The sequence below is a fragment of the Centruroides sculpturatus genome, unplaced genomic scaffold (genome assembly GCF_000671375.1).
Source record: "Centruroides sculpturatus isolate CEXI.00-Female unplaced genomic scaffold, Cexi_2.0 scaffold1363, whole genome shotgun sequence".
NCBI lineage: Eukaryota > Metazoa > Arthropoda > Arachnida > Scorpiones > Buthidae > Centruroides > Centruroides sculpturatus.
This window is the reverse complement of record NW_019385541.1, coordinates 70,648-94,879: the sequence shown is the minus strand read 5'-3', so window position 1 is coordinate 94,879 and position 24,232 is coordinate 70,648. Positions and strand designations below refer to the sequence as shown.

Here is a 24,232-nt window from a genome sequence, read left to right as displayed (position 1 = left end):
ATATACTGTATATACAGTAGAGCATCGATTATCCGACCCACGATTAACCGTCACATCGGTTAACCGACCGTTGTAGTTGGCAAATTTCAAATGTCCGCTAGTGATGTGGCACTACAATATTTGGCTGTGTCTTGGCTACTTTAATATAATTTTTGTTAAATTTTTGCATGTTTTAGCTGGCATCAACGGCTAGACCATTAGAGGGAGGCCAATATTTAAACGAGACTTAATTTTCTAATTATGAGTGGTTGTTTGTTTCATGAGCAATAAAACAATTTAAAAATAATTTTTAACGATACAATAGCAACGATTATTATTTTAAAAAAATTTGTTAGGCTAAACATTGATGAAAATTCAACGTAAAGTTTGTTAATAGTGATATACTAAAATTAATCACATGGGATATACTAATATCCTAATATACTATACTAATAATGTATTTTTTTCCTTCTTTTCAGTTATCTGATTTTTTCAGTTATCCGACCAACCTGAGTCCCCAATTGAGTCGGATAATCGATGCTCTACTGTAATTCAATAAAATATTTATTTATTATAAAAATATATTTTTTCCATGGAAAAAAAACAAAATTACTTTCCAAACAACCCAATATATATTTTAAAATTGTGAAAATAGACAACATTGAAGACTTGTACAAAAAAAATCCAGCAATAAGCTACTTAACTTTCCTGGCACCACCATCTGTTACAATATTTTATTAAAAAGAACTTTTTATATTTTTAATTATTATAAAATGACAAAAATTTTAATTCTGAGGGTAGGAAGGAGTTTTATAAAAAACTGTAAATGCTAATAACCAGTAAAATCATCATTAAGTCCAACCCTACTGGAGATACACACAGCCCCCTTTATCTCTCCACTTCCTAGACCTTTAATTACCAAAATTTAATAGTACTGATCCCCTAATTAACATACCTCCCTGCAAAATTTCAACAATTTTTGACAAAATGAATGGGAGTTATTAACCTTTCAACAGTGGACTAGTCGGATATGGTTCTATCTTCATTAGTGGAGAACAAACGTGGGAAATTTTTAAAGTATTTTTCCACACGTTTTTTCTCATTACTGTTTCAGAAAAAGATTTTGTAAACAGTTATTTCTAGTAAAGAAAACTCTTTTTTGTTGTTACATAATTCACTTTTCATGTGAATTTTTTTTCACAGTAGTTTTAGGCTAGTTTTTGGAGATACCCCTGAAAAGAATTTGACGACTATAGTCATTGCTCACTGCTGAGTGGTTAAGCTTTAAAAGTGAAAAAAATCATGCAACACAAACACACTAACATCCATATATACAAAAAAAACTCAAATTATTTGCATTTCTTGAAATTTCAAGGTCTAGAGTCCAAAAATGTAAAAATATTGGAGGAGTCATCTTTTTTTACAAATTGTCATATTTTGTTTGTTAACAGCAAAGAAAGTAAAAAGAAAAAACTTTTGAGACCTTCTAAATGTCCTTTCACAATCAATGGAACACAGTCAACACTGGTAGATTCAACCTTCCATTGTAGGCTCTTCCTATATATATTTATGTAAATTGTTTAATCTGCCAGTGTTGACAGTGTTCTAGTGATTGTGAAAGGACATTTAATTAATTTTATCGCGATTTTAATCTACCTTTAATGACGCACGATTAACATTTAATTGTTTTTTTATCAAATTTCATTCATCATTCTAAAGTTCTAGTGCACAGATTTTACTTTGGTAAAGTTACTTAAAGCTACTTTCTGATATCAAAAACGACCTNCGTTATAGTAATCCTTAAATACATGAGCCAATCACAGCCCAGCACGTGCGCAGTTTACGGACTACAGCTGTTTGAAAGGTTTTCTTCCATAAAATTAATCGATTCTAGACTAATTTCACTCAACATTTCCAAAACATGTATAATTTTTTGGGAATAATTCGTATAAACAAAAAATTGTAGGATTACTTACCGAGTGTGCACCGTTTGACGATGCCATTGCTTAAGCTTGTTTTTGTCGCGGAGCAGCGCACCAAATGGCGGGTGCGTTTCCTAATAAGTTATTTTTCTGCGAAAACTTTGTTGAACTTTGGAGACATCATTAATATAAATAATTTTTATGGCCGTTGAATAAGAAATGTTTTTATCACAAGAAATGTATAAAATTACAGTACTGTATTAGACTTACAGTACCTAATTTATATACTGTACAGACAATAGTAAACTCAACTTACCTGCCTAAACTCTCTGTAGCGTGTAAGTAGTTCAGCTGCTCATCCACTATTGGTCCAGATTTGACCAATCCTGTCGTGACACAAGTCGGCAATGACATTTTATCGCATTTTATGAGTCTCTTTTAGTGTCTTTGTACGAATACGGTCGCAATTTTTTCACCGCGATATACAAATCCGCATTATAGGGGGTCTACTGTATATACATGCAGCAGTAGTAAATAGTGTAAATTTTATAATGTATTTTCTATAGTTTACATTGATGATTTGATCTTAAATTTTAATTTTAAATTCTTATTACAAAAATATCTTTATCAAACACATGTTGATAATGACTTCAGCATACTTTCAATACAGCACTTTTGTGTTCATTATTAAAGCTTCTTTATGCTGCTCTGCTTACAATTTATAAGAATAATTTATTTGCATAATTTTGAGCAATGTTTTGTAAATAAAAATAATAATAATAATAATGTTGTTATTTATTATTATTACAGTTTATTTGTTTAATTATATATTTACACAAGTTCTTATTTAAAGACTTTCCATTCTAAAATAATGATAAGGTCAACCTTTCAATAAAACTAAAAAAAAAAAAGCTAATTCATAATTTATATTAATAATTACAGACTCAATTCCATCTACTCAACTTATATTACTAATTCAATTTAAAATATTTTCATTCTTACATAAAAGACTAAAATATATTTCATACAAATACATGAATGTAATTTTAATAAATTTTATCTGCCCATTATGTCTAAATAGAAAATAATTGTTTCAAATCTAATGTTTATTTCCTTGAAAAAATAATTTATAATTTATAGATTTTTTTAAAGTTATAAGTAAGAAAATTATAACTAAAGCATTTATTTCTCATCAATAAAAATATTATGAATCATCATTTATTATAAGCAACTTACTTAGTCCTTATTATTAACTCTCAATTATAACACTAGAAAATATAGTAAAGAAGTCTTTATTTTTATTTTTAACAGTATAAATTAAATTTAACAGTATAAATTAAAAATAAATTAAAACAAAAAAGTTTTTGTTTTAAAATTATTCATTTAATTTAAAAAAAGCTAAATAAAAAGTATTCAAAAATATAAATTTAAGATAATTATAAAATTACCTTTACATAGATTCTATAATTAAGATAATTACATTAAATTAAAATAATTAAGATAATTACATTAACTTTTAACTTTATAAGTATTTTAGAATAATATATTTTACTTGTTGCATCCATCCGCCTTGTTCTGATCTTTCTGCAAATCTTGGAAAAGCGGCATGAACAACTTGAATCAATATCAAAGGAGAGAGTGTTGCTCCAGATCTTTCCATTAATTCATATAAATCTCTCATGACTGTAAAACAAAAAAGCTTAATTAAAAAACTGCTTATTCAAATATATTTTAATATATAAAATAAATTTTAAAATTCAAAATTTTAAGGACAGAATTGAATATATGGGCAATTTTGTTCAATATATACAATCATGCATAAATATCAAATCAAAATAAAAAAAATAATATAACAAATAGGAAAAATATCTTGTAAGAATTAATTCAGATAATTTTTTCATTAAAATAAAATAAATTATAATAAATTTTTTAGCAGAAACAAAAAGGATTAGATTTTAGTAACTGTATCAATAAATATATATTGATGTTCTCTCTCAAACTACAAAAATTGAACTGACATTTACGAGGGATATGTGACCCATAAAGAAAGGTCCATAAATTACAATATACCATTGCCCTACATTTTTAGTGTGTTTACTCTAAGAACTTTTAAAATGTATATATTTTAAAAGGCTAATAAGAATCTCTTAATAGCACTTAAAATCAGTGAAGAATGATCCAGACAATCCATATTCCCATTTTAAAACAAAGGAAAGTGCATTCTGTCAAAAATCCTAAAAATTTTGATGAATAAATTGGATATGCTCTATTGAATGATGATACAGTAGAGCATTGATTATCCGACTCAATTGGGGACTCGGGTTTGTCGGATAACTGAAAAGAATGAAAAAAATACATTATTAGTATAGTATATTAGTATATCCCATGTAATTAGTATATTAATATATGGCTCTTAACCTACTTCGCATTAAATTTTCATCAATGTTTAGCCTAACAAATTTTTTTAAAATAATAATCGTCGCTATTGTATCGTTAAAATTATTTTTAAATTATTTTATTGCTCACAAAACAAACAACCACTCATAATTAGAAAATTAAGTCTCGTTTAAATACTGGCCTCCCTTTCATGGTCGAGCCAGTGTTGCCAGCTAAAACACACAAAAATTAAAAAAAAAAAATTATTAAAGTAGCCAAGACATAGCCAAATATTGTAGCGCTACATCACTAGCAAACATTTGAAATTTGCCGACTAGAATGGTCGGTTAACCAATGTGACATTTAATCGGGGGTCGGATAATCGATGCTCTACTGTATTTTCAACTTCTGGTACTGGCCAGAAATGGGCTATCCAGAAGAAAATTCAAATTTTTAAAATAAAATACACAGGTTCCTATAGTTCAGATTCCTATATGATGGCGAAAAAATTGCAACGGTATCCGTATAAACATGGTAAAAAACTCCTATAATTCGGTAAAACGTCATCAGGCAGTCGAACTACTTTCCGCTGTCCAGTGCCTCGATATGGAGAGTTTAGGCAGGTAAACTGAGTTTACTATCATCTGTACAGTATTATATATCAATTATACATAAATCAGGTACTGTATATATAATTATGTATTAATTTATTGTAACTTTATTATAATTATATATATACTTTCCGCCGTCTAGCGCCATGCTACGGAGAGTTTAGGCGAGTAAGTTGAGCTTACTATCGTCTGTACAGTTTGTAAATTAGGTACCGTAAGTCTAATACAGCACTGTAATTTTATACACTTCTTGTGAAAGAAACATTTCTTATTCAACGGCCATAAAAATTATTTATATTAATGATGTCTCCAAAGTTCAACAAAGTTTTCGCAGAAAAATAACTTATTGGAAATCGTGGCCGCCGTTTGGTGCGCTGCTCCGCGATGAAAACAAGCTTAAGCAATGGCGTCGTTGAACGGTGCACACTTGGTAAGTAATCCTACAATTTTTTGTTTATAGCATAGTTTATACAAATTATTCCCAAAAAAATATACGTATTTTGGAAATGTTGAGTCAAATTAGTCTAGGAATCGATTAATTTTATGGAAGAAAACCTTTCAAACAGGTGTAGTCCATAAACTTCACACGTGTCAGGCTGTGATTGGCAAGGTCTCCTAAAATATCAATTTCATAAAAAACAGAACGTATCTACCATCTTATAGGGAGGTTGACTGTACAACAGTTTAAAATTTAGAAAAATATATATATAGCCTACCAAACACTGAAAATCATTTGTGCATTCCTTTAAAGTGTAGAATCAAATTTAATTCTATTAAATGATGAAAATATATTAATTTTTTAAAAAGATCATGTTAAATTGAGCATATAGTTATTCTAAATTCATCTTTATAAGTAAACAATGAATATTTACTACGATTAATGACTAAATGACCACTGAAGTTGGCAATCTTCTTAAGTCTACTTTTTGAACAATTCAGCAATTTATAAAATTTTGTAAATTTTAATTAACAAAGTGTAAAAATTTGTGATTTAAACAAGAAAGAAGCATAGAAAGCAACAGGAAACTACTAAGCTTTATTACTAATGTAGCAATCTCCCTAGCAAGATGAACACAAGTAGAAATAGTGAGAAGAATGGCATTGGGGTTGCAACAATTCTAACTGCAACACCTTGCCCAATAGAGAAAAGGGGGCTCCCCAGAATATCAGCCTGTGAAGCCCCCACAGAGACTCTTGAAAATTGGACCTTGGAACATGAGGACCTTAAGGAAGATTGGAAAGCTGGAAAATCTGAAGAATGAGTGAGAGTAAAATGAGAAAGATCCCAAGTGGATTGGAGATTAGCCTTCAAAATGAAAATTAATGTTAACAAAACCAAAGTGATATGGATCAGAGAAAAGGAAAGAAAGGTCAACATCCATATACTGATGACAAAATGAAACAGGTTTAGATACCTGGGTGCTTGGTTTGACTAAGTGCAGAAGGGGGAAAGAACTCAATTTTTCCATGACATTCAAGTTCTCGTGTCTGCACCATCTACAATTTGTATGATTCTGGTGATAATTTATACCCATATTTAAATTTAATTTTCATCTTTTGAATTTTTCATAATAGCAAAATGTTCTTTTATTTTCCTTTTTTATTATAAAGAGAACAACATAAAGTAATGGTTTTAAAGTATTTTAAAATTGATTTATTTAAATTGGATGAAAAATCAGAAAAGTAAAAAAAGGATAACTATGAATTATATCAAAGTTTTATCAGAATTTATATTTTTTTATATAATTTTAATTATATTTGAAGCTGATGAATTAGATAGCAGACCTAAATGCACATCATGTATCTCAATGAAATTGTTGTCAGCAGTTTTAAATTCATTGTGAGTATAGAATCACTGAAATATATCTTCTGTGGTGCTCAACTGATAAAATTCTGACATATTCACTAATGTGATGTCAAATCAAAACTGTCAAATGATCAAGCTGATTTTGGATTTGTTCTACTCTCATTCCTCAATAAAGTTAAGATGGTAGATTGTTGTAAAAATGCCTCACATTATTTCTACAACAATGCATTGTGGTATGTTGATAATGATGAATCTTGTTGTGATCATTCATTTTTAATGGTCCCAACACAAATTTCACATAATGTCCTGGCTACTTATAAAGAACCTCAACACATTCTGTTTCATGACACACTACAAGCAGCCAGAGCATGAAATTTCTTGTTGTGGTTGTTCTTGTAAAGCCAAAACAAGAAATTCCAGTTATTTTTTTTTTCATTTACTGAGCATTTCCAATCTTTCAGCCTAACACACACAACTGTAGGAAAAATAGTAAAAACAATTATCACTTATCCATCCACTGCTACAGATCTTTCATTTCAGCATGTAAATTTAAATCTTTATATCTACCAAGATTCATAATGTATATGTTTTATAAACACTATTTATAGCTACTCAAATTAATATTAAATAAAAACAGATTAAAATAAGAATGTCAACATACCAGCTGTAATAGACTGAGAAGGTGTCAAATTTCCTAACATTGAATAGGTTCCTTGATATCTAAATATTAGACAAAAATGTATTATATAAATTTCATAAATTATTTTTTTTTATAAATAAATTTTCATTATATGTTGTTTATTATTATAAAATTAATTAAAACCACGTTGTTCAATTGACATTTCAATAAACTGAGTATTTAAATTAATTAAATCACTCAAATAACTTTTGAACAAAGACATCTGGAGTTATGGAATTACGTACTGGTATGGTAAAGTAACCATGCACTACCAGATGAGACTGATGAAAACTTCTCTAGTAGTAAAATTTGAAAATTAGCACTCCTACCTTGGAAACTATAAGAGATACAGGAAAAAAGTAAATAAGACAGTTACAGAGCATCATCAAATTAGTAGGAAATGATATTTTACTGAAATAGATGACACAAATAAAAAACTGGAAACTATGCACAATACCATCAAGGCACCAATACAATATCACATCATCAAAATTTGTATGCAAGTAGTACATTCTCATATGCAAAAGATGGTCATGACATGACTTTGCTCCTGCAAATAAAAACTTAGGCAGGGCAATGAGAAAATAATCATCAATCATCAAATTATCCTTTTCTTTTCTGTGAAATGTGAGACAGGAGTGCTAACTTATAAATTTTACCATTATGAAAGTTGCCATAAGTCTCATGTGGTAGTGCATGATCACTTTATCATACCAATACCTCACTCCTATTGTTGCAGTTATCTTCATTCAAAAATTATTTGGGTGACTTAAAACTTTATTGTGCATCCTATGTATATTACATTATATTTTATATAACAAATTAATTTTTTAAATTAAAACTACTCAGAGTAAAGAAAAAATGAAAGGGTATAATAAAAAGACATTAAAACACACTGATTACAAACATTCAACTTTTAAAAATAATTTACAGTAAAAATTATTGTTCTTTTTCTAATTATTTAAAGCACTTCATACTTTTTTCCCCTCTAGCAATTTGTTATTTTAATGCTGCTGTTTTTCAAACATATTTAAAATCCATTTTTAGGCAACTACACAGAGAATATCACAGCTTACATACCAAAATATTTCAAAATTATGTAATGTTCCATATTCAAATTTCATGATTTGTCAGTGAGATGATACATTTGAACTTTAGGAATGTGTGTTCTTTTTTAGAATGTAAGTTGTAATAATTTATGTATGGTTGCCTGAAGATGAGTGTTAAATGTGTCTGAAAACATTAGCATGGAAACAATAAATTAATAGAGAAAGAAAGCTTGGAGTGTTTTAGACAATTAGAAAAATATCTATCATTTTTTACTCTTCTAAGCAATAAACTCTTTTGCTTTGATAATTTACAACATATTTCTAAAATTAATTGAATTTGTAGTAACATAATTATTAATTTTAATAATTGTAATGTTCTTTTCTCTTTCTTCTTTAGATTTCATAGCAGATCAAACTTTTTCATACTATAAGGTGACAGGGTCAATGAACAGAAGATAAAACTAACAGCAGTAGAAATAGATGCATAAAAATCTAGAATAAAAATGATAGGAAATGAGATGAAGATGGAGAAAAGCATAATACAAATAATACAGGAAGAACATCAGAATGGCATGTCAGAAGAATGCATGGAGTTATAACTCAAATGGTGGCAGAAAATACCGGAATTACTGGAAAAAATAAAGAAAAAGATAACAGTTAGATTGGCTCACTGGAATACCATGCTTTAGAAATTGGAAAAAAGTATGAATGAATTTTCCTCCTGATAATGCCTTTATCAAACTCAATGTACTTCTTGCTTTTCACACCGCTTGTCTTGCCTGGTGTACGTACGGCACTCATTTTTTTTTTCACAAATCATACGAAATACACTCACCATACTAACACCCATGCACATGGATACAAGCTCAATTGTATTCTGTACCAACTTTTCTGGATACTATTTACAAACAGTGATATAAGTATTCAAAACAATCTGTTTTTCACCACTGTTTAACAGCTAGTCTTTCTTGTGCCTGGTAAACAATATCTCACTCCTGATCAGCCATCTCACATATCAAATATACAGCTTATATACACAGAAATGTAATTCATATACTGTATATGAATTACATATATATATATATATATATATATATATTCCATGAGACACTGAGAATTCCTAAATCCTTTACTCGGTCTACATTAAAGTTTTCATACTTATTCTCTGGGAGTTCGGACTAAATATAGACGACCACCAAAACCTGCATACACCTGATTTAACAGTATTAACTTTTAATGTCTTTGCTCGACCGCACCAGATTTTTCACTATTATTTCCTGGGACACAATCAATGTGTCTGTGTAATGTGAATAAAGTTCACATTACACAGACACAACAACTACAAGAAGTTTCAGAGAAAGCGGTTGCAATGATAATAAATCGGAANGAATTTTTTAAAAGGAAAAACTTTTGAGGATGAGAACAATGTAAAAAAGGCTATTTCTGAATATTTTGATTCAAAACCGAAATCATTTTACAAAGACGGGATTAAAAAGCTACCATCAAGATGGCAAGAAATTGTACAAAATAATGGTGAATACATTATAGATTGAAATAAGATTTAATTAAAATTTTTTGTTGCTTTTTTTGTAGATAAAAATACACACGAACTGATGGACTCTCCTGATATATATATATATATATATATATATGCCTCTTACAACGCAGTAGTTATGTTCCTTGAGAATACCGCATTGTGGGAAATCGCGTTACAGGAGACACCAACTTAATATAAAAACTTGGATTCGGTTCTAAAAAGAGAAAAACTTGGTGTTTGAATGGCATTTTTAAAATTTTTCAAACCAGCCATTGCTAGCCCCTAATTTAACACTAGTTTCATCAGCTGATGACTGTCCCATTTGTTTTAAATAATCAAATATTTTTAAGGCTTTGTGTTTAAGTGCACTTTTATTTAAAGGCAACCGTTTCTACCCATAATATTAGCACTTGTTCCATTTTTTCCATTATAGGTGCTCTCAGACGAGCAACATTTTTTGCAAGAATACATGATCCGAATGCGACCAAATTCCTAATCTTTTCTTCCGATTGCTTAATCGACTGAATAGTTGACTCATTTAAATTAAAATGCCTACCAATCTCAGCTATCCGCTCTTGATTTTTAATTCAATCCAAAATTTCTATCTTTGTTTGAAGAGATATAAATTTCCTTTTTAACGACGGTTTTTTTCATTCGGCATTGTTAAGGCTAGAATTTTTTTCAATCAGTTTTGTGGACAGTAAAAATCGCAAAAAATAACTTCCCTTCACTATGTTGTTAAAAATGTATACCCAATAGAAGTTTATACTTATTTTGGAACATTTTTGTGATCCAGGCCTATTGAAAGTATAAATGATCAAAAATTTAGTGATATATTTCAGTGTTTAAGGTAACTGATGCACATCTGCCTAGAAATCAGTCTTTCCCTGAAATTTTCACGGGAATGACATGTCAACATCGACAAACAGCTGTTTTCAAGGACATTTAGCTCTGTACACCAAACTGTGGCTTCTATCACGTGATCTGTTGCGAGTTTTCTGTTATGTGAAAGATAATTTGTTTCTAAATACCGTAAACCGCGTTGTAAGAAAATTTCCGCATTTTTCCCAAACGTGTTGGAGCGAAAACACATTGTAAAGGTACTGCATTGTAGGAGTTATTTTATATATATATATAAAATAAACAAATCATAGAATAATAAACTTAAAATATTTCAAATATAAAATGTATATCCTAATTCAAATATTTAAAACTCATAATTCAAAATTTTGCCATGATGATTTGCCAAATTTAAAAAATTGTTAAAGTTCTTTGTTAGTAAGTTCAAATATTTTAAATAAAATTTTAAAGTATTTAAATTTACAAATACTTACGATTTTAGTGCTTGAATAAGTTCTGGCACTACTTTTAAACATTGCACCGTAGCATTAATGTAACATGTATTTCCAACATTAGTTAAACCAGTTGGCAATTCCATCTACATAATAACAACAAATCTAAATTTAAAAATATCTAATTTTTTAAAAGTACAGTAGAGCGTCGATTTTCCGAAAGTCAATCATCCAAAACGTCAATCATCCGAAAGAATTTCAGTCGGCAAATTTAAATTTTTGCCAGTGCTGTGGCGCTTCAATCCTTGGCTATGTCTTGGGCTACTCAAATATTTTACGTTTTTGATACTAAATTAATATCTGAAGTATAACTTTTTATATTTTTCAATATATTTATTTTGTTTGTACAAAATAAAAAAAATTTTTTAACAATACAATAGCCTTCATTAGGCTTAACATCGACGAAAATTCAATGCAAAACGACACGCAACGGATAAAAATTTCGACATGGATACATTAAACTATTTTTTCGTACATAAATCAGTTATCCGAAATATCAGTTATCCGGACAACCCCAGTCCCCAATTGATTCGGAAAATCGACGCTCTACTGTAAATCATAAAATTTAATTGACAATTGTCAGTTATATTATCCATATGATTTTTTATGCATGTAACATATTTGAAGTCATTTGTTACACATTTACATTAAAATGGCATTACATACCACATTTTACAATTAAAATTACAGAACTGTCTTTTGGTGGGTTTTTTTTTAAAAGACAGTTCTATAATTTTGGTTGTTATACATTTGTTACACTAATTTCTTGTGTTTTACTAAATAAATTTTTTTAATCAAAATAATTATAATTCACTTTCTACCTGAAATCACAAATTTTGGTTTTTCTTTATGGATCTATAGACGCAATTTGTTCACTCTGGTTTTTTCCTTTTTATGTATTTTGATAGTTGAAGATCAAAAGGAAATTTGGAACAGTTTAAACAAATTATTATAAAAAAGTGGTTGTAGTTATCAAATATACTTTTAGTTTTATACAATACAGTAGCTCCTTATTATATCATTCATTTGAATATGTTGCACTTTTTTGTCTTCCAAATAAAAAAGCACTTTAGCTAGTAATTTTTAACAAATCAATAGCTACTGAATTTCTGCATCCAATTGCTGACCTTGAAAGTATCATTGTATAAAATACAACCTGCAAAAAAGCAAGTTGGCACAGAGATTGAAAATACCCTGTAAACAAAATGGATGTATAGATACATTGGTTATGTTGTGCCATCCAATATATTGTGACAGCCAGGATTTGACAAAAAAATTTTGAGAGAAAAATAAAATTTTTCCAGTGAAAAAATAACTTAATTATCAGAGAATATGATCATATCTTTCGCTGGAGTCACTTCCTTTTCCAGATGACACATCAAATGTGTCACCGGAAACCTAACAACAAAAAAAATTACCAAAAAAATGGGCAGGAGAAGAAAGAAGGAAAAAAAGGAAATGTCCAATGACGACATGGAAAGTTCGGCCAACAACGAGAGTTCTCCAATCCACCTCCTTGAGAAAGGATATTCGAGTGTGCTCCCCCATTGCCAATCCTGTCCTCCACTGCTATTCATCGAACCATAGCTTTTTGTACTGGACATTCGAACTATACCCGCGAGGAACCCTACAAACTTGAATTTTTTCACTCGTTCATCAAGTGATCTATGATAGTCCAACCTTGATTTCAACTCATCAATTAAGTTTATCAAGATATTTATCACCGTGTGCAGAAATTTAAACACTCTCACGGCTAGGGTCCCATTTCAATAGTATTTTTTTTGCTGTACAGAAGATCCATTAAATATGTTACACTATAAAAAGTCTTATCAATTTTGTTACGCTATATAAAGCTATAACGGAAATGCTATGCGTTATGCTATGTATATATATCTAAATGTAAATAAATAAATGGGTATTTGTTTATGTAAAGCTGTAGTTGAGCACATTCCTCCGGATATGCTGTCTCTCATATGTCCTACATCTGAAATCTGACTGCAAACCACTTGCGTGAACCAAAATGAACAACCATTGAGGTTTCTGTGTCTGTCCTTAAGACACAGTGGTGTCAGTCCTGATGTAAGCATCGTTGATCCTGTGTCAACCCTTCAGTCACAATATTGTTCATTTGGTTTGTCTCCTGACATGAGTAATACAGGGTGTTTCAAAATGAATATTGGGGTTTTAAAGCTTTATAGTATTTATTACATTTAAGTTACAATTATAAATAAGACATCAAATGAAAGAGCAACTCAAACAGTTTTGTTGGGTACACCTGTGATGCACTGTTTCCTCTGTCTTCCGTTAGAAAGCATTAGTAGCAAAGCGCTTTCTAACAGCAACTAGTAAACAGAAAGCTTTTTGTGTTTTACAGTTTGCAAGGACTGAATCTGTAGTTATGGTGCAATGTGCATTCCGTATTAAGTTCTGTTGTAATCATCCAAGTAATAACAACATTCATAGATGGTATCATCAGTTTGAAGACACTGGCTGTCTTTGTAAAGGGAAGAGTATGGGACGACCAAGAGTGACTGAAGAACATGTTGAATGAGTGAGAGAGTCTTTCACGCGTAGCCCCAAGAAATCAGTGCGGAAGGCTAGTTGTGAATTAGCATTGCAAGTGATGTCTGTGTGGAGAGTTTTAAGGAGATGCTTACAACTATGTCCTTATCATTTGCAGTTGTTACAAGTTCTAAAGCTTACAGACTATGGTTTACGTGCCAACTTTGAAAAAAGGAAATGTTGCTGCACGACGACAAAGATTTTCTGGATCGTGTCATCTTCAGTGATGAATTGACATTTCACCTAAGTGGAAATGTGAACACTCATAATGTGCACATTGGGGTCAGCAAATCCCCAGGAGATGGTACAGTTGCAATGAGACTCCCCAAAATTGAATGTTTTTTGTGCCATATCCTGACAAAGTTTATGGGCCTTTCTTTTTCAGTGAAGCAACTGTAACTAGTGTTTCATATCTTGATGTGCTACAACTATGGCTCTTTCCCCAAGTGGAAAAAGCCAAACCAGAGAACTTTATTTGGCAGCAAGATGATGCGCCGCCTCACTGGCATAACTCGGTACATGATTGGTTAAACGACATTGTACCCAACCACTGGATTGGGCGCCAGGGGGCAGATGAGAGCTCGTTTTGCATGGCCTCCATGTTCACCTGATCTGACGCCATGCGACTTTTACCTTTGGGGGTTCATAAAGGACCATGTGTATATGCTTCCACTACCAGCTGACCTACCTGACTTAAGAAACAGAATTGAAGCAGTTGTTACAACAATTACTCCAGACACACTGATCAAGGTTTGGGAAGAACTTGTCTATCGACTGGACGTGTACCATGTGATGAATGGTGCTCACGATGAACACTTGTAGGAAAAACTGTTTGAGTTGCTCTTTCATTATTTATAATTGATTAATACTACAAATATAATTAATAAATACTACAAAGCCTTAAAACCCCAATATTCGTTTTGAAACACCCTGTATAAGGAGCTAATGTATTATGAAATTTGCATAGATTAATGTGATGTATTAACAATTTTTCAAATTCTAACTGGATGACTTATTAGTACATAAAATCTCACTAATCGCAAAAATTAGTCTATGTGCACTTGATGAAGATTCCATTGTTTGAATTTCCTGATAAAAGTCTTCAGAATAGGTCAAAACTGTTAGATAATTTTGACAACTGCTGGATTAATTTTCAAGGTTAGTGAGATTTTGTATATTAATATATAAATCATATATAAAAACATCACATTAATTATTGTAATGTTTTGATAAAACAGTTTTCAATGCATAATAATTTGCTAAATGCATTTGCAGTTTATGGTATTATATGAGATTTTGAACGACACTAATTTCATCTTTATAAAATAAAAAAAAATGAAGTAGAAGCTCCATATTCATGCATTCTTTATTCAGAGTTTGGTACTTAAAACAATTTTTCACATTTGCTTATTCATGGAAGAATTAACAAAATTAATAAAACAATGAATAAAACAGCATGATTTTTAATCTTTTTATCTTAAAAGGTATTTTACTGAAATTCATATTTTCAACCATCAGAGTGGATATTATTTTTACTAATAGATACTATTTTTAGTTTCTGGAGTTATTCCGCAACATGAACCTATGAGGATAGTAAATGTGTTTTATAGTAGTATGCATTGTGGATGCTAGTTTTATGAGGAAATTTTAAAGTTCTTTTATCTTTAAAATTTCCTCATAAAAGATTTTAATTTCCTCACATTTTAAAAATATTTATCTTTTTTAAAAACTCTTTTATCTTTAAAAAATATTTATAAATCAGCAATGTTGTCTAAACAAACTATTAACAAAATATCAAAAAGACCAAATATAATGATGTCCCTCAAAGACAAAATTAAAGTATTAGATTATTTGCAGAAAGAATTAGCAGCTACAATTGCTCATGCTCTGCTTGTAAATGAATCTATCTTAATACACATTAAAGAAAAAGACAAAGATTAGACATCTGACAAAAATCATCTTCATTTACAAGGAACAAAAAGATAATTAAGACTGTCAAAGACCCAACAATTAAAAAACAGGAAAAACTTCAAATATCTGGACTTAAGATCAATCTCAAAAAATTTTTCTTTGAGTGGCCTTAATGGATGCCTGGGAAAAATCTGCACAAGTTTAATATAGTTTTTACTTTGGAAAAAGAAAACTTAATAGTCATTTGAAAGGTGACAAAAAGCTGTACATCATCTTTTATTTCTGTAATTCTATGAATTCCAACTGTCAAACAGTCAATTTGACTTCAGGTGTGTGTGATGAATGTCTTTTAAAAAGTTAAAATATATCTATCTATATATAATTTTATTACTTGAAAATGTTAATTATTGATGCTTTCATCTGAATACTTCTGTAAAATTTTTTATAAGATATTCATATCTTACTCATCCAAGAGTAATCAGATTCATCAATTTTAATAGATATATTATTACTATTTACATAATATCAAAAAATATACTAAAATAATTATTTTCCTTAATTAAATATTTTTCTATACTTACAGCACTTGCCAATTCATTTTCAGTCATGTCTTCAACAAATAATGGCTTTTCAGTTGGTTCCACTGGTAATTCTTCACTTGTTCCCATCATAAGAAAGGTTAAACCCTGAAATATATAACAATATAAATAAAAATTGTTCTAATAAAAATTAACAGCTTCAAATTAAATGATAAAATATATTATTAATCACAAAATGTAAAATGTTTATTGATTTCATAAAATTTTGCTATTCAAATTGAAAATACTAAATTTTGAATGCACAGGAACCTTATTGAACCTTATATGGATAAAATATATTATATGAAAATTCAAAATCTAATGCATGTACAAGTTAATTTATTTTTCATCATCAACTAAACACAAAAGAAATGAATATCATATTTCATTCAAATACAAAATTTGACAATCATTTATTTATGCAATGTTTTAAACCAAAATTTACAAAATCAGTTTTTAATGAAATTTTCATAATCTTGTAATAGTATTTTTTTGAACATATTAAAATAAATACAGTGATACCCCGAACTTACACGATAGGTGGGACCAAGCGATAACCGCGTAAGTTGAACTTGCATAAGTTGGAGTATAATTTTGCAATTTGTGTAAAATCCAAGTCGGTTGTATGTAAGCCAATAAATGTTCTTGTTAATCTTATCTCGTCTTTTGATTCGTTCATGGTTACAAGAAATCACCATATAGAGTCTCTCAAGTCTCCGTAGATATAACAAACACAGAAATAAATAACACAAAATAAATTGTGGCTACGTGTTGATTCCGCACGACACATCCGAACGTGTAAGCTGAACAATAGTGTGGGGGGAGAGAGTAATCAAGAGTTGCGTGGCGCTCAAACAAAAGATGAATGGGCAAGATTTGAAAATCGTGTAATTCTGGGTTTGCGTAAGTCGGGGTAGTGTAAGTCGAGGTATTACTGTATTTGAACAGACAACAGTTAGAATTTCTATTTTCCAAAACAAGCAGTCATAAATTTTTGCTAATAATGTTATAAGGTTGCTGAGGGGGGGGGGGTGGAAATATCAAGATGGTTGAGGGTCGCAAAGAGTCATATGTGAATGCAATGGTCACCGAGACAGACTCCGTGGTTACAACAAATCGTTTATTTGACATGAAATAAGCTTACAAGATTTCTGCAATCTTGGAAGTCTAAGTCAGCAGCAGCCTCTGAGTCTTCCTCTCTTTTCCAAGATAGTCCCAAATAAAGGAGAACCCCTGGTTCACAAATTACTTCCCTTGGCATCTCCAGGATGATGCAGTCGACTTCTAGTGATGGGAAGATGTAGATCCAAGGAAGAGAAATGAAGATGAAAATGGGCATAAAACACAAACAACATTTGGTCTGAAACTCAGAACTTTTGGGAGAAGCAGCTGCCACATCCTCGGATTCCCAAATTTTTTATTACCGTATTAGCCCGAATATAACGCGATATTTTTTGACCATTTATTTTCCGTTAAAAAATCGACTCGCATTAAATTCGCGGTTTAAGTAATGGAATGTAATATAAACAAGGACATTTTCCTACAGAGGTTGAAACGCGACTGAACGTCCAACCAATTCCTAGCTTGATCGACCACTTCAAAACAACCATGTGATCTAGTTAGTAGGCCTGTGCTTTTGTTTGCATAGCGCTACTATAGTAAGGCTATGTCTCTGCTTGTTAACGTCTCACGCAACTGTTTTGTTTCATTTGTTTTATTGCTCTAGTGACTAGCGACAGTTACTTTACATTTTTCTTTATTGCCCATAAAAAATGAGTGTGAGTAATAAAGGTAGTGTTGAGAAGAAAGGCTCATCAAAGAGTCAAATAAATAAAGGTACCAGGAGAACCTACAATATGAATTTTAAAATTATGGTTGCAAACAAAGAATGCAAATTCTTCAAGAAAATCTTTTAGTGTACCTAAAAAAGGAAGGTTTAATGAAGTTGAGCAGCGAGTGTTAAAATTCATAATAGAAAAGTGAAATGAAGGGTGCCCAATATCCAGTGAAGTCATAAGATTTAAAGCGTTAGAAGAGGCTGCTAATTTAAACATTCCTAGAAAGGACTTTAAGGCAAGTATGGATTGATGTAAAAGAATGATGAAAAGAAACGGTTTATCACTATGACGGCGGACAACTGTCATGCAAAGACTTCCTGACGACTTTAATGAAAAATTGTTGGCTTATCAGGGCCATGTTATATCATTACGCAAAAAGCACAACTACAGTCTTGGAAATATGGGAAATTCAGACCAAACACCAGATTATTTTGACATGCCTTCCGACCTTATGGTAAATAAGAAAGGTGAAAAAACGGTCTTATTGAAGTCAGCTGGTTATGAAAAGTCCAGAATTACTGTTATGCTTGCTGTTACTGCTGACGGACAAAAGCTTTGACCTTACGTTATATTGAAACGTAAAACAATGCCCAAAGAAAAGCTGTGTCCAGGAATTGTTTTTTGGGTCCAAGAAAAAGATTGGATGACAGAGGAGTTGGTATTAGACTGGTTGAATGTAATATGGGGGAAACGGCCAGGTTCTCTGAGAAACTCCCGCTCCACGCTAGTCCTTGATGCATTTCGAGGCCACTTTACGACAAGTATTAAGGAAAAAATTGAGGAATTGTGTAATGTCAACTCTGGTGTAGATTGGGCCTAAAATCTGACTTCTGACGCCAGTGTAAGGTTTCTGACATTAAGGGGGAATAAAGTCTATCTTGCGTCAGAACGAGCCTAAGGGAAACCGCACATGTGGGCAGTGGAGAAGGAGGCAAATGAAGAACAAGTGTTTTACAAAAGAAAACCCGTTTATTTGTTCGAATTCATGCTTACATCGATATTGGACAATTCCAAATCTCAGTGCTCCTGTGAACAGCAAAAGTTCGGGTGATCGGTCGCAGCCCGGGCGGACGAGAAGGATCACTGGACGATACAGATGTTCGCTGTTAAGCTACGGTGTCCTGGGTGATCGGCGGTTGCACAATACAATCTAAATCACAATGGTGGGCTTAATCCAGAGGAGACTCCCTTTCGACCTTGAAGTTCCAATTTTTATAGTTTTTCCCCACTATTCGGATTGGTCCCTCGTCCCATTCCTCGCTTCCCGATTGGTCTCTCCTTTGTCTCCAGGTGCAAGACAAAACTTTTTCAGGTCGCGGGAAAGGTCAGATCCGAGGTGTCCATCTGATACCTCTTTGTCGACTCTGCTCGGTGACTGTTTATAAAACAATAACACCTGCACTCATAACTCAAGCCGTTATTTACCATTCTTTTGACGTCTAAGAATTTAACGATCATTTTCATATATCAAAAATTTCCCTTTTTTTTGTTCGAAAGGTTTATCTTGGCCAACATTTTATAAACACACAAGTCAAAGATGTTTATGAGCGCTTGTGTTAGAGTTTGTCTTCCACTAAGACCTTGACAGATAATTTGACACATACTCGAGCCGTTCCGAGTCTCGTTGTTTACATCTTGTGTCACGCAAGAGAATTTCACAGTTTACTTGAGTTTGAACCTCGTCTGGGAACCCACAATTGAATTCCGATTGAATTCTCAGTTGCAAGTCTTGGATGTGGTGGTTAATAAACCATTAAAAGAGAATTTTCGAAAAGAATATAACAATTGGCTATTATCGGGCAATCATCCATTGATATCTTCAGGAAAAATAAAAAAACCCTCAGTCTCTCTTTTAGGAGAATGGATTGTGACTGCCTGGCAGAAGATCAAACCTGAATTGATAGTTAAAGGTTTCAAGAAATGCTGCATTTCCAATGATTTAAATGGGACGGAAGATGACATTTTGTGGGAGACTGAAAGCGTGAATGAAAATACTGATGATACCGATGTGACATCAANACTGATGCCTTCTTTAACAAGATAAATGAGTTTACTTTTGTTTTCTATAATCATCACATCATAGTGATTCAGCAACCAATAGTCCCTGGGTTCCTTCTTAGTAGTCATTTTGGCTTTTTGTACATTATTTATTAACTTCTGGTAAGTAGTTTCGGTTAATACTGTTTTTTGCAGCATTAACTCAAATTTTGAACAGTTTATCATTGAATCATTGTTTCACGTCTATAGACCATGACACCTTCTTTAACGCTACAGCTTGCTCCTCCATTTTCATGGAGCACAGTAAAAAACTAATTTTTTGTTGAACAAATTTAAATAAAATTGCATATTTTGACACTCCTGAACAAACTGCAAAGTGTTAAAAATGACGTGCCTTGCCACGTGATATTCGAAACAAAATGGAGATGTATTTCATACTTTGCCGGTTTCTCATCTGGCATTGTATAGAATGCCTAGGAAATTTGTAAAATATGAATCGTTTTATAGATTGCCGGCTAGTTTTAGGCATTATATACAATGCCTATATTATATACAAATCAGGCATTCTATAAAATGGCTGATTTCGAACTTTGCCGGTAACATATATACATTTAATTAAGTCAGGACGGGTTGGAAATCGCAATAAAAAATGTAATTTTTGAAAAATATTTTAAAATATACGGCCAGCTAGTATTCACTATTTTAAACCCTTTTCCTCCTGTAAATTTTATGAGAATGTTCCGCAAAAGATGATACCAGCTGTTCTCAAGGTCATCCAGATGTAAACACAATTACTCATCAGCATCAGATTTTGCGGAAAGGGGAGACAACGAAAAATAACTTTGAAGCTTTCTCTTCAAAATTAACACATTTCTTTCATTTTTTTTTTTTTCAGTTTTAAGTATTTTTAATGCTTAATTAAAAATTCCTGAACAAAAATTGTACATCAAGAGTACAATATGAATCGTTTTATAGATTGCAGGCTAGTTTTAGGCATTATATACAATGCCTAAAAATTGTACAATAACAATCAATAAATATTTTAAAATAGCAATTCATTGATTGTTATTTACATTGCAATTCATTGATTGTTTTCATGTGAAGACCCATATATGATTAAAATACATGAGAAAAAATATGTTGAAAAAATAAGGGGTCATCTTTAAAAAAAATAAAAGTGGAAATTTGGCATAACTCACTTAAAATACAGTAATCAATAATAATTGGCAATTTATTTAAACTTTCACTATATTATTACTTGAATAATAAATAAAAAATTAATAAATACTATTAAGGATACGTCACATCAAAAGTACCGCCAAAATACTGGTCGATAAAATTATTATATTTTTGTTGATTTCCTTCACTGCAAGAACCATTAGAAGGATCATTCAAGGGTGGTAATTTCTGCTGCAACATTCTCATAATTTCTGTCCAAAATTCATTTGCATCCTGATTTTAAAAAATTTTTACAGATTATTCTGTATTATTATATTTTATTATATATTATTCTGTATTTTCCAAATTAATAACATAAAATTTCTAAAACATTTAATTCTTTTCATGTATTTATATACAGTACTTATTACCAGAATAGACAATACTAAAAACAAGTTTACTTTTAAAGAAATAATAAATGTTTATACAATCTTATGAAGTGCATATTGGATAACATCTCAATACAATTAATTTTATTATCTGTTATGTTAAAATATTTTTAAGTAAAACTTAGTGTCTGTATCTGTGTACATAAATCTAGTAATAAAGATAGAAGATAGAATATGTAATAAAGTAATCATGCTGATGACTTTATTACATATTCTATCTTCTATCTTTTAGCATATATGAATATTCTATTTTCTTAAACTTAATATAAACTGTAAAAGCCTAAATTAAGTAGATGAAAACACTCTTGTGTCAATCAATTTGTTTGTTTACAACAAATTGTTTCTAAAAATTTAAATACATTAATAAATCATTTTAAGTTTATCATCAAATCAAAATAATAGTCAATTATTCATATGGAAGTACAGTCAACCCTCCTATAATGCGGTATATACATTCCACTTTATACGAATTTCGCGTTATAGTAATCCTTAAATACATGAGCCAATCACAGCCCAGCACGTGCGCAGTTTACGGACTACAGCTGTTTGAAAGGTTTTCTTCCATAAAATTAATCGATTCTAGACTAATTTCACTCAACATTTCCAAAACATGTATAATTTTTTGGGAATAATTCGTATAAACAAAAAATTGTAGGATTACTTACCGAGTGTGCACCGTTTGACGATGCCATTGCTTAAGCTTGTTTTTGTCGCGGAGCAGCGCACCAAATGGCGGGTGCGTTTCCTAATAAGTTATTTTTCTGCGAAAACTTTGTTGAACTTTGGAGACATCATTAATATAAATAATTTTTATGGCCGTTGAATAAGAAATGTTTTTATCACAAGAAATGTATAAAATTACAGTACTGTATTAGACTTACAGTACCTAATTTATATACTGTACAGACAATAGTAAACTCAACTTACCTGCCTAAACTCTCTGTAGCGTGTAAGTAGTTCAGCTGCTCATCCACTATTGGTCCAGATTCGACCAATCCTGTCGTGACACAAGTCGGCAATGACATTTTATCGCATTTTATGAGTCTCTTTTAGTGTCTTTGTACGAATACGGTCGCAATTTTTTCACCGCGATATACAAATCCGCATTATAGGGGGTCTACTGTATATACATGCAGCAGTAGTAAATAGTGTAAATTTTATAATGTATTTTCTATAGTTTACATTGATGATTTGATCTTAAATTTTAATTTTAAATTCTTATTACAAAAATATCTTTATCAAACACATGTTGATAATGACTTCAGCATACTTTCAATACAGCACTTTTGTGTTCATTATTAAAGCTTCTTTATGCTGCTCTGCTTACAATTTATAAGAATAATTTATTTGCATAATTTTGAGCAATGTTTTGTAAATAAAAATAATAATAATAATAATGTTGTTATTTATTATTATTACAGTTTATTTGTTTAATTATATATTTACACAAGTTCTTATTTAAAGACTTTCCATTCTAAAATAATGATAAGGTCAACCTTTCAATAAAACTAAAAAAAAAAAAGCTAATTCATAATTTATATTAATAATTACAGACTCAATTCCATCTACTCAACTTATATTACTAATTCAATTTAAAATATTTTCATTCTTACATAAAAGACTAAAATATATTTCATACAAATACATGAATGTAATTTTAATAAATTTTATCTGCCCATTATGTCTAAATAGAAAATAATTGTTTCAAATCTAATGTTTATTTCCTTGAAAAAATAATTTATAATTTATAGATTTTTTTAAAGTTATAAGTAAGAAAATTATAACTAAAGCATTTATTTCTCATCAATAAAAATATTATGAATCATCATTTATTATAAGCAACTTACTTAGTCCTTATTATTAACTCTCAATTATAACACTAGAAAATATAGTAAAGAAGTCTTTATTTTTATTTTTAACAGTATAAATTAAATTTAACAGTATAAATTAAAAATAAATTAAAACAAAAAAGTTTTTGTTTTAAAATTATTCATTTAATTTAAAAAAAGCTAAATAAAAAGTATTCAAAAATATAAATTTAAGATAATTATAAAATTACCTTTACATAGATTCTATAATTAAGATAATTACATTAAATTAAAATAATTAAGATAATTACATTAACTTTTAACTTTATAAGTATTTTAGAATAATATATTTTACTTGTTGCATCCATCCGCCTTGTTCTGATCTTTCTGCAAATCTTGGAAAAGCGGCATGAACAACTTGAATCAATATCAAAGGAGAGAGTGTTGCTCCAGATCTTTCCATTAATTCATATAAATCTCTCATGACTGTAAAACAAAAAAGCTTAATTAAAAAACTGCTTATTCAAATATATTTTAATATATAAAATAAATTTTAAAATTCAAAATTTTAAGGACAGAATTGAATATATGGGCAATTTTGTTCAATATATACAATCA

The 24,232-nt window shown here is 30.4% G+C and overlaps 1 protein-coding gene across 1 annotated transcript in view; it reads right to left on the bottom strand.

Moving 5' to 3' along the window:
• LOC111639949 (ubiquitin carboxyl-terminal hydrolase 14-like) overlaps positions 1 to 24,232 on the bottom strand; it is a 54,493-nt gene that overhangs the window by 9,612 nt on the left and 20,649 nt on the right. The window contains exons 4-9 of the mRNA XM_023385912.1: positions 16,367 to 16,471; positions 11,295 to 11,398; positions 7,357 to 7,415; positions 3,454 to 3,584; positions 3,350 to 3,362; positions 935 to 938 (exon numbers count right to left, since the gene is read on the bottom strand). Of these exons, the coding sequence (XP_023241680.1) occupies positions 935 to 938; positions 3,350 to 3,362; positions 3,454 to 3,584; positions 7,357 to 7,415; positions 11,295 to 11,398; positions 16,367 to 16,471 (416 nt within the window). The remainder of the gene's footprint in view (positions 1 to 934; positions 939 to 3,349; positions 3,363 to 3,453; positions 3,585 to 7,356; positions 7,416 to 11,294; positions 11,399 to 16,366; positions 16,472 to 24,232) is intronic.